Source organism: Ostrinia nubilalis, chromosome 16 (assembly GCF_963855985.1).
Source record: "Ostrinia nubilalis chromosome 16, ilOstNubi1.1, whole genome shotgun sequence".
In the NCBI taxonomy this organism is placed as follows: domain Eukaryota; kingdom Metazoa; phylum Arthropoda; class Insecta; order Lepidoptera; family Crambidae; genus Ostrinia; species Ostrinia nubilalis.
In genome coordinates, this window is record NC_087103.1 from 14436826 (window position 1) to 14449464 (window position 12639).

At 40.5% G+C, this 12639-nt stretch overlaps 1 protein-coding gene across 1 annotated transcript in view; it reads right to left on the bottom strand.

Annotated features, from left to right (window-relative positions):
• Window positions 1–5196: 5196 nt before the first annotated feature.
• LOC135079437 (chondroitin sulfate synthase 1) overlaps window positions 5197–12639 on the bottom strand; it is a 56249-nt gene continuing 48806 nt past the window's right edge. The window contains exons 4-6 of the mRNA XM_063974096.1: window positions 10621–10778; window positions 9934–10135; window positions 5197–8595 (exon numbers count right to left, since the gene is read on the bottom strand). Of these exons, the coding sequence (XP_063830166.1) occupies window positions 7445–8595; window positions 9934–10135; window positions 10621–10778 (1511 nt within the window). The 3' untranslated portion in view covers window positions 5197–7444. The remainder of the gene's footprint in view (window positions 8596–9933; window positions 10136–10620; window positions 10779–12639) is intronic.

Consider the following 12639-nt stretch of genomic DNA (forward strand, 5'->3'; position numbering starts at 1 on the left):
TGTGCGCGGGTTTTAACCTATCCATTGAAATAGTAGTTTCTTTTTCTCCTATTTTAATGACGAATGTTTTGCCTCTCCGACTTATGACGCCATAGGGGCCATCATATGGGGGTTGAAGAGATTTGCGCATTAAATCATTCCGAACAAACACATATTTACAAGTACTTAAATCACTAGGAACAAATAAAGAACGTGAATTACGATGACTCGATGGTCTCGGATTCAGGTTACGTATATTATCTCTTAGTTTCTGCAAATATTCTGAATCTGTATCACAAAATTTAGTATCTTCAAAAAAATCGCCTGGCAATCGAATTGATTTGCCGTAAGTTAATTCAGCTGCGCTTACACCGCTGTCGCTTCTAGTAGCGGCGCGTAAACCTAACAATACAACTGGTAGTTCGTCTACCCAAGAACTGTTGCGTTGTAAGCGTGCCATCAAAGCCACTTTAAGTGCTCTATGCCACCGCTCAATCATGCCGTTACTTTGAGGGTGATAAGGTGTCGTGCGCAATTTGTGTATTCCCAAATATTTCATTAACTGTCTAAAAAGATCACTTTCAAATTGTCTACCCTGGTCGCTGGTAAGCTTTGAAGGGCATCCAAAACGAGATATCCAACCCTCAAACACTATTCTAGCGATAGTCTCCGCTGTAATGTTTTGAACAGGAAATGCTTCGGGCCATCCGGTACATCGGTCTATCATCGTTACACAGAATCTATAACCGTCAGCCGAAATTGGTAAAGGCCCTACTATATCTATGTGTAAATGCTGGAAACGATCAGGTCGCCCAAACTGTCCTACATCAGATACAGTATGTCTCGTAATTTTTACTTTCTGACAATTAATACATGCACGAGCCCATTTTGATATATCTCGATTCATATCTGGCCAAAAAAACTTTTGTTTAATTAGATTTTTTGTAGTTTTAATGCCTGGATGACTAAGATTATGCACAGAATAAAAAGCTAATTGCCTATATTGTTTCGGTAAATAAGGTCTGACTTTGTTAGTTGAAATTTCGCAATAAACAGGTTCCTCACAGCTAGGCAAATGAAACTGCTTAAACTGCAAGTTACTATCCGAAACTTTTAACGCTTGTTGTAAGTATTCGTCGTTAGTTTGTTGTTTTGCAATCTCCGTGTAATTTAGAGCTGTAGGACAATCTACTGTCTCTATACGTGATAATGCGTCTGCCACTACGTTATTCGGTCCGCTAATATAGCGAATATCGGTAGTAAACTCGCTAATATATGAAAGATGTCGAACTCGTCTCGGACTTTCCTTGTCATTATTATTGAGTTTAGTAAATGCATATACTAGTGGTTTATGGTCAGTAAAAATTGTTAGGACGCGACCTTCCAACAAATTTTTAAAATATTTGATGGCCATATAAACAGCTAACAATTCCCTATCATAAGTTGAATATTTTATTTCGGTCTGAGACAACTTCTTTGAAAAATAACCAAGTGGTTGCCACACGTTGTTTACCTTTTGCTGTAAAACCGCGCCGACGCATGTGTTTGAAGCGTCAGTCATAAGCGATAAGTCCGCATCGGGTAACGGGTAATGAAGTGTAGCGGCGCTTTGTAAGCTCTCCTTACACTTCTTAAATGCCTCGTTGGCTTTGTCGTTCCATGCTATAATAGTACGGTCTTTCTTTTTGGCGTTGTGTAAATAAATATTGAGCTCGGATTGATATTCAGCGGCTCTAGGAATATGAGTGCGATAAAAATTCAACATCCCTAAGAATCGACGTAACTGTTCGACAGTCTCGGGTTTCGGATAATCAACAATCGCCTGAACTTTATAGTCCAGGGGACGTACTCCCTCCGACGACACTTCATATCCTAAAAATTCTAACTTTGATTTCCCAAAGTCACACTTCGAAACATTTAAAGTAACGCCATAATCATTAAACCTTTTAAAAACTGTCTAAATGCTGTTTGTGCAGGACCTCATTTTCACTAGCTATTATTACGTCATCGAGATACACAAATAAAAAATCTAGACCTTGTAACACAACACTATCCATGAATCGTTGAAATGTTTGACCTGCGTTACGTAACCCAAAGGTCATGCGCGTAAATTCAAACAGTCCAAAGGGTGTTATGATCGCTGTCTTCTCAATGTCGTCATCATTTACAGGAATAAAATGATATGCTCTATTTAAATCTAGGCGAGAAAAAATAGTTTTCTTACCTGCTAATACATATTTAAAATCTTGCAACCGGGGTATGGGGTAGCGGTCTGGCTTCGTCACGGCATTCAACCTACGATAGTCACCGCAAGGACGTAAATCTCCGTTCTTTTTGGCTACTACATGAAGTGGACTTGCCCATGCGCTTTTGGACGGCCTACATATCCCTAATTCTACCATATGTTTAAATTCATCCTTGACCCGTTTGTACCTATCCGGAGGTAGAGGCCTAGCCTTCGTATAGACCGGGGGACCGGATGTCTCTACATAGTGACATACTGAGTGTTTAGGCGTCTCTTTATACGATACAGGTTTGGTTAAATCTGGATAATTTAATAATAATTCATGCCATTTGTTAGTATTATCCACGGTTTTAATAGATGACTCATCGTTACTATCCTGTGAAATAATCGAAGCGAGAACATTTAGATTGGTAACTTGGTCCCTTAATTTTCGCGCGTGTAAATCAACTAACAGTTTGAAATGGCTTAAAAAGTCTGCCCCAATAATTGGCTGCTTTACGTCTGCTATAATGAAAGTCCATCTAAATGCTCTCCTTAGATTTAAATTTAAAACAAGAGTACGCATACCATATGTCTTAATTTCAGTACCATTTGCAGCGTATAACTTATAATTACAATCATCTGAAAGCGAAGACACACACTTTTTAACTGCAGGAATCACAGATACGTTGGCACCCGTATCAATTAAAAACTTTAGTCTGCTATTTCGGTCGAAAACACAAAGGCGGTTATTATGCGATTCGATACTTGCCCCCGCCACCGGCTGTATCGCGTCTAGTTTCCCTGCGTAGATGTCGGTTTAGCCCCCTTCCAATTGCAAGGCTCGACGCATTTCACAGCCTTAGCACGGTAACGGTGATGATAAAAACATAACCAATTTGGTTTTTTTCGGGACATACTCACGTCGCGCTGACCCGATCGGCCTATTCTCCCTCGTACGGTTGAATCTTCCTGCCGTAGAGGTGTTCTGGACCGGCGTAACTCAGCGATTTCCGTTTGCAGTCGGTTAATCATTTCCGATAATTCGTGAATGCTTCCCGGCGTGGAGGTTTTCATTTCGGCTATTTGTGTATATTCTGGCCTGGTTGCCTCCATAACCTTGTCCGCCACCGTTGCCAAGCTCTCCAAGTCCTTGACCTCGGTGACAGCAAGAACAGCCTGAACTGCCGACGGCAAGTGTCTGGTCCACATTATTTGTAGCGTGGAGTCTGGTAGTTTGTTTCTAGCCTAGTCTCTCATCCGACGGAGAAGTTGCGATGGCTTTTGGGTGCCCAGTTCCATTTCCCCCAAAAGCTTTTGAAATTGCCGCGTCTCAGACTCTTCAAACACTTGTAATAGACGGTCCTTCAATGTCTGATATCGTCTTTCTTGTGGTGGTGACAACAGCAGGTCGCTGACTTGTTGTATGGCAGATTTGCTGAGTTTGGTAACGACTAAGTTTTGTTTTGTTACATCTCCTAGTCGTTGCGATTCTACTACGGCCTCAAATTGGACAAACCAGAGTCGCGGTTGGTCTGACCAAAAATCAGGTATCCTTGACGAAACACTTATACTCGCCAAAGTCTCCGTCTCCGTCGACGCCTGTGCGGGCGGTGCCGCTAAAGAAGGCGCCGGCGTATTAGGCGCGGCGTAAATAGGTGCGGGTCCGTCGTGAGGATTCATCCACAATGCACTGTCCCAAACGTAAAAAATGATCAACTGGCGTCACCAATGTACGTATTTATACACTGTATACCTAATGATCACGTCGGGCGTATTGATGCACTGTATATTACGTAATGATCACGTCGGGCGTATTGATACACTGTAGGTATACGTAATGATCACGTCGGGCGTATTGATACACTGTATACGTAATGATCACGACGTACATTGTATACCTAATCATCACGTCGGGGTCACCAATGTACGTTAATTTTATATACCCGATGTACGTAATTATATCAATATACGTTATATTCAGGTATATTATTGTTGTCCACTTATAAGTAATGTCCACTTTATAAGTTAAGTCCACAAAACGTACGTCAGAAGGTTGGAACAGTAAAACATGTGATTTCTTTAAAGGTGTAATTGCGACTAAAATAAAACTGGCGGGCTCAGCCGCCGACACATACAAGGAACAGTATAACTATTGTTTTCTATTGTTGATTGTATTGGGCAATGATGTGGGAACGCAGGACGCTACTCAATACGCTCTGTTCATTCATGGAGTTAATTTATTACTCTGATTAATGTGTACCTACATGTTATATCGTTATAACGATATTTGGTCATTGCCAATTAAGAAAAAAATGGAAAACGCAGTAATATTTAATGCTTACGGACTGTTGCTCTACCAATAATTTCTCATCACAATTTACTAGAGCGAATCTACTTTCAACTGATCTAAAGTGACAATGTGGCATTATGTGGTAAGGCATCTTACTCGTACGAGTAATTGCAATAGATGTTATTTCACAACAAAATATACAGACTACATTAGATGTGCAGACTTTTCTGTACTGACAATCGAAACACTAGCTCTAACACATACGAGTATTTTGTATTTGCATTAAGAGTGCTTTATCAACATAAATTTACAACCCGATCGAGCTAACTACTACGCACCTCGCTGGAATGCGACTATCTCTCTCTCACTCACCCGCACACCTTCTTGCGTTCCTCCCGTCCGTACCAGAGCGTCGATATGACGTCACGGCTGCCAGGTGCACAGTTAGCTCTCATCATCATCATCATTTCAGCCATAGGACGTCCACTGCTGAACATAGGCCTCCCCCAATGCTTTCCACGTTGATCGATTGGTAGCGGCCTGCGTCCAGCGCTTCCCTGCTACCTTTACGATGTCAGTTAGCTCTACCGGTTGTATAATCAGTCAGTAGCCTGTGCTACCGACTGCACATATTTTTTAAGTAAAAATACTTACTTAAGTACTAGAGATGTCCTTAGAGGCAAATTCAAAACAACCAAAATAAATCTTGCCAAAAATATATTTAATTTCATTCATTTCATCACTTTCAAATCACAATGCCGTAATTTCGTACAGTAAAAAACGTAATATGGACACAAACAGTAAAATTGTGTACAATTAATTATCTACTTATCTCTAGATTGGCACTTAGTGAGCACATTACAATAATTTACAACTTATTTACAGAGTCCAGTCAAACGTACACCGAAGTAACCCTTTGCTTTTAAAATAAAATAATAAACATATAAAAAGATAAAGAAATGCTGTCAATAGATAAAAAATAAGAAAAACAAAGAAACTACGGACTGTCATTGTTACAGGACAGAATTTAAGATTTCTAACTATTGTTTTGTATTAGCGGACCTTATCTACTTAGTTACAAATAAATATTTACAGCATAGTGTAAATATGTTTAAAATAAAAAGCATATTAAATAAGGTGCACGTTTGAGTGTCATAAACTTAACGTTACATATTATGACAAAAAGGTATTTTGGTTCGTATCAAGACTTAAAAGAAAATAAAAGTAAGATATTTTTGTCAGAACTTGACAGTTTACTACAATACTTGAAAACGTAAATAAATAATACACTAAATCGAGAGACTACTAAAAATGGAATTTATTTTAGTGGAATAGACAAAGCTTAGAAATAGTCAGTAGATATTTAGCAAAGTACCGTTATTAGATTACCTTCGTTTGGTAGGGATTTTCTTCACAATAATCTTACAGTTGTTACCCTGTCTGTGTGCGTCTGTGTGTGTGCGACGGGCGCTCGCAGTCAGTGTGCGAGCGCGACAGCAAAATAATTACGTGCGAGCGATAAGGATGTGTAGCTTGGGGTCATTGGACAAAATTCTACGTGCTTGCAGACCAGACTATAGGTACTGTGTCGGGATGGTTCATAAAATTGTTATCCTTTTTTCTTTTATTGTACAGGAAGACGAATCATGATTTAAAATACTGAATATCTTCATTCTACTCACACAATAGTTTCAAAAGTAACTATAAAATATTAAAAACTTAAATCCAGAATCTCTCATCTTATCATCTCTTTTCGGTAAATGTAAAAACAAGTAATGAACAACTTGTATTTAAAGTTCATTAAAAAATCAACCCGTGCCTGAAGACAGTGGAATTAATTTACATAAAACTTGAACAAACAGCTGATAAGTAAATGGCCATTTTAAGTGATCGCCTAAAACTAGAATATGCGCTCAATTCACAACCTACGGATCCTCTTATTATACAGAGTATTATAATATTTGTCCTATAATAAATAACGGAAACACTGGTATAATTGATGTACATCTATTGTTAAATTTATCAGTTCCAAACGTACGTGAATGAAATTTCTAAAACCAATTAGTTTTACGGCATAATTTAGCAAGTTGTCAATGATACTGTTAAAGCATTTCAATTTGTTCAGTCAATTACATATGGAGTTATTCTTATTTTGTCTCTTTCCAATCACACTGTACCCATTACTACACGCAAAGAGTTGTTTTTGGTACTACCATAACTTCGAGACCGTTTAGTACATTTTAGATTACAATTTGGCAGTTCATAATGGTAAAAATAATAAAATAATTAAAAAGTGAAAAAAAAAACTACAAAATCATTCTGTAATCGAGACGAATTCATGAATGTTATCTATATCTATTTGATCCGAAATTATTTTACACAAAACTTACCTTCACTATTTACGTATTGACTATGTTCACGGATCAAACTTTAGTTTTCAATCGCATGACGATTTATTAGGAACAAATTGATTATTATTAATTAATAATAACAAACAATAAATTTAATATAATTATTGTAAATGCTAAATCATTCGCTTATCTTACATTCTTGAAACTCAATAAGCACCTAGTGGATAAAATTAAAATTTTAACATTATGCATTCAAAATCATAAAACCAGTATCAAACCGAATTTGATGAAGGTAAATTGAAATTATTATACTTAAATTAAATATGTATAACAAAGATTAATATTCGTTTGTCGGAAGAAAGACATTTTTGAAGCAACATCGCATAAAATAGTCTATTAAAATAACTATAACATCAAGAGAGCTACTAACTTAACGTTTTCTTTACATCAAAATTTGTACAAAAATATAAAATACGCCTGCCTAAGTTTACTCAAAATAATCTTTCTTCAACAACATGATATGTATTGTCAAGGATTGTCGTGAATATAAAAATCTCCTCGTAAAATTCAATTTAATATCCTAAATAGAACCCTGTACTAGCTAGCACCTTTCTCTTGCGGCCACAGCAACTCGGGGTGGTTGAGCATGTAATACGTCATGTGCTTCTGGCTGCCGTACGTCGACGCTTTCGTCCCCAGACACATCAAAAACTGACTCTTCTCCAAATTCTTATCACAGTCCACTGAGTGGAAAATATGCACCAAACTGTTATCAGCCACCCTGTACACCGTCAAGTTCGACTTGATCAACGTCTCGAACAGATGCACGTCCTCCAAACCCCACCCTTTGATGCTCAAATCGAAACCACCGACCCTCTCGAAATCACACTTGTAAATACTAAGAATACCGAACCCATACTGTCTGAAGTACCCATAATCGTCATCGATCACCTTGCTGTATTTCAAATTTGCTATTTCCCTATCTGATTTGTCATTCTCAGAACTAATTTCGTATCTACCTAAATTAGTGTTCGTCGAGACACTTTCGAACTTAAATTTGTTGTAGTCCTCGCCGTTAACGACTTCGGGATTGTACTCACTGAACACTATCGGAAAGTAAACTTGGTTGTATTTGATCGTGTTTATCCTTATTCTTCGAAGAGTTTCGTAGTTGAACATCATGTCCACATCTATGAAGAACACTAGATCATCGTTTGAGCACTCTTTTAGGCCTTCGGTTAACGCGGCACCCCTGGAGAAAGTAGTTGAGCCCATAAGAACCGCTTTAATATCTTTCCCGTAAACATCATTGTAATGATTAATCAGTGCCTCAGCATGACTGTAGTCTAATGGGCTTTTAACGTCTAAATATAATACGACTATGAGTGTCACAGCCTCGTCGCTTTTAAGGACGATATCCTCGTAATTCTTCATGAACCTCCCGAAAATTTCTTGCCTTCCAGCAAGAGGGAGGATAAAGTGTATCCTCCTGTCATATATTGGATATTCAAATTCTGCCTCACTCCATTTCAGAACATTCGGGAGATTGTTTTGTAATTTCATCAGACCGTTTTCGAGAGCTTCTCTTACGTTAAGTTTCCCAAAATCCAGGAAACTGTTCTGTTGCTGACTAGACTCGTCGAAGTCCTCGTAGTCGTTTGGATAGGCTTTTCCATCACGTTTGCCCAATATGGCTGGATCTTCAAACGGTGGTGGATCTCCCATTGGCAGTTCTCTGATTTCCATCCCTGAAAATAAAATAAAGAACATATTCAGTTATGGCCAAAACTAAACTCCTCTCTATTCTATACTAGGTATAATTTTTAGAATGCAGCAGTCCACTCTGCGTAACTCCTGCGTCCTATGTAACTTACTAACATTATTTTCTGAACCCAACAGCAACGGTACTAGAGATGTTAGAGACACCACTCTTTCACGAATACCAAACAGTCTAGCCGTGGTACTACTGACCAGATGCGAGCTGCAGACAGCTCGTCGTCTCATCTTGTCCCGGTGCAAGAGAATAGACATGGTAGCCATCATATTGACCACGGATTATTCCTACCTCTCGTTCTCATCGTTACAACTCCTGTTTAGCCAGGATCTACAGCTTGAAGGCTAAGTTTGTTGTAATGACCAGTGAACGACTTCCGACTTAAGATAGTCGTCAACTTTTTGTCCCAAGGCAATGGAATCTCAACTCTATACCATGCTACATAGGGGTGGTACTGACCGGTGAACGACTGCTGCAGGTACGCGTGGCGGCGGACGGCGGCCGTCAGCATGCTTTTATCATCATCATCATCATCATTTCAGCCATAGGACGTCCACTGCTGAACATAGGCCTCCCCCAATGCTTTCCATGTTGCCCGGTTGGTAGCGGCCTGCGTCCAGCGCCTTCCTGCTACCTTTATGATGTCGTAGGTCCACCTTGTGGGTGGACGTCTCACGCTGCGTTTTCCGGTACGCGGCCTCCACTTCAGAACCTTGCTGCCCCATCAGCCATCAGTTCTGCGTACTATGTGCCCTGCCCATTGCCACTTCAGCTTGCTAATCCAGCACGCTTTATACTGACTCATTCTATACCATGCTACACATAGGGTGATACTGACCGGTGAAGGACTGCTGCAGGTACGCGTGGCGGCGGACGGCGGCCGTCATCTTCTTGCCTCATCCCAATGCAATGGAATGTCAACTCTATACCATGCTACAAATGAGTAGGTCATCTTCATAGAAACGCACCGAGCGCGGTTTGTATGTGAGCGCGCCAATATACGTATGCGGCGCGCACGCACACACTGACAAAATTCGGCGCAACCACGACTGGCTCCCCGCTAATCCACGCTAAATTTTGTCAGTGTGTGCGTGCGCGCCGCATACGTATTGGCGCGCTCACATACAAACCGCGCCCGGTGCGTTTCTATGAAGATGACCTACTCATTTGTATTTACTCTGATAGGGGTGGTACTGACCGGTGAAGGACTGCTGCAGGTACGCGTGGCGGCGAACGGCGGCCGTCATCCTTACCTCGTCCCAAGGCAATGGAATCTCAACTCTATACCATGCTACACAGGGGTGGTACTGACCGGTGAACGACTGCTGCAGGTACGCGTGGCGGCGGACGGCGGCCGTCATCTTCTTGCCGCGGTAGCGCCGGTACTTCAGCAGCAGGTCCAGCACGTGGTCGACGCCGTGCAGCGGCTGCAGCCGCGTGTAGCCGTACAGCAGCTCGTTGAGGTCGATGACCCGGCCCCGCTGGCGGGACGGAGCGTTTATTATCTCCATCACCTGAAATGCAGATGTCAAGGGTAAATACATGATTTCTCACTTGATGAACTGAAGGAGGCGACAGCCTTTACTATTTCTGTACAGAGCACTAACAAATAATGTGACAAGAAGGTCGTGGGTTCAATTCCCGCCTTAGGCAGTTCGATTTTTTCAAGTTATTTATAATTTTCAAAAAAAGTGGTACTTTTAAGCCCGTGTTTTTCCATCAATAACGTTAAGGAAATATTTCCTTACTCCAACCAGACAACGTTAATTGTTTATTCGTATTTCTTCAAATATGTATCAGACGCGAACTAAGCTTTTGAATTTAGATAATTCCCAAAACTGAACCAGAGGCCCCTCTATCAGTTTTCCTCAAAATTAAAACTGTAGAGTAGAGCAGGCTACTTCCAACCGGCCGACAAATCATTAAGATCAAGGCTTCATCTTCAGCAGTAGACGTCCTGTGGCTGAAACAATGACGATGATGATCAATCGGTACTCACTTCTCGAATGACGTCATCAAGGGCCTCCTTCAAAGGCGTCTCGATCCTCCGCTTCGGGTTGGAGTGGCTGACGGAGTAGATGGACTTGCTGATGTAATCCCACGTCACGATGTCGTCGACGTTGCTGGGCTTGTACCGGTTGAGGTCGATTGGCGCTCCTGGAACATGCAACGTATGGATTTAAAAAGGATTAAAAAAAGATATTGTGACCGCAACGGAAAATTTCACGAATAGTAACCACGGGCCGAAAGACGTAGTGCGGGCAGGCTCCCCACTAGGTGGACCGACGATCTGGTGAGGGTCGCGGGAGGTGCCTGTTTGCGGGCGGCGCAGGACCAGTTCGTTGTGGAGGGAGGCCTTTATCTAGCAGTGGAATTTGGTTGAAACTAACGAGTGACCATAATGGGAAGAAGGAAAAAGAACAACGATATGAAAACATCAGTCAATTTACAGACCAACAGGAAATAATACGAGTATACACGTATAGTGCCAGTTCTGCTAATGACTTTTAACAAAAAATAACTTCGTCCATTAACTATATGACCTAACTAGGCCATCATGGCGCCGGTTTTCGGTGAGCCTATTCTGAGAAGTAACGTTTAAGACTTTTTGCGATCTTTCTTATTCTGTTCCGATGTTAAGTTACCTACTAAAAAGCCTGTCTCTTTCAATTTAACGATACGTCTTACTAACATAATTACATATAAAATCTGGCAACTTTTTTATCAAACTTACTACCACCCTCAACTTTCGATTGTAACTCATAATTTATTAATAATCAATTCAATGAGTCATGATCATGATCTCTAACCTTTGACAACATATAACAATGTTCCTTTGAGCCAAGATTAAATCACTGACACGGACATCGGACATATCAATGCACGTGGAAAGCAGAAGGCGGTGACCATAACGAGTGACGTCAAAGTGCCATTGTTCGCTCAGCTGTAACTGTGGCTTTGACACCTTTGACGATTAGTCTCGCGTATTGAAGAATACGACAAAGCCGCGTGTCAATTGTTAAACAATTGAAACTGTCACTCACAATGGCATTTACAAACAAATGAGGTAAAAGTGTCTAAATCTGTCTAAGTAGAAAAAGAGATGACTCAGCAGTTACTAAGCTACGCGGTCAAAGGCACTAGAAAACCCTCATTTGAATTTTAATTCCCAATTGGATCTATCTAATGATGAGGAGCTATTTCCTCAAGACATTTATAGTTTAATTCGAAACGATCGCGATTGCGTATTGAGATTTGTCATATTGCATTATGAAAGTAACGAGACAGAAAAAGGAAATCACCTAGGTTTTCCTCGTATTCGCATTCATTGGAACATTTGATCTTAAATTATTCAAAGGCTAATGCTAAAGCTAAGCTAAGTCATGATAATAATGATGTAATGAAATTGTCATTAAAAAGGGAACACACGGTACGTCAGATGGTATTTTCCCCGTAGCCTCATATCCTATCGCAATATGAAGATGATAGGTAATTTTTACAGTACCACATTCTTCTGATCTCCTCGGTCTTCTAAGCCAATGATGCAGTTCTCTTATCAAATCCATTATACAATCATCATTGCCAGGTCATTTAGTCTCCACTACAGGAGCACGACCCTCTTTACTAATTAACCAGAGACAAATAGAGGATGTGGCCTACACTTCCCACCCTAGCCATGTAGGTCTGTGACTCTTCAAGGCGACAGTGAATATGCATGCAGATACAGGGCAGGTATATGTACCATGACTACCATCCCAGACCGCATTTCACTTTAGACTAAGAGCTGGTGAACGCCAGACCTACGTCATTTTATAAAAGCTGAAAGTTTGTCAGCGTATGAATAGAATATAATAGAATGTTGGTGAATCATGAAGTTTGGGTCATCGTGGCTTTGGCAGCTATCCTAAAAAACTGTCTGGCAAGGAGTTGGAACTGTCAAAACTATCTGGCTGATGAGGAAACTACTTCTAATTATTGCCCTAATATTTTATATAAAAATCATCTTTTATGGTGTATC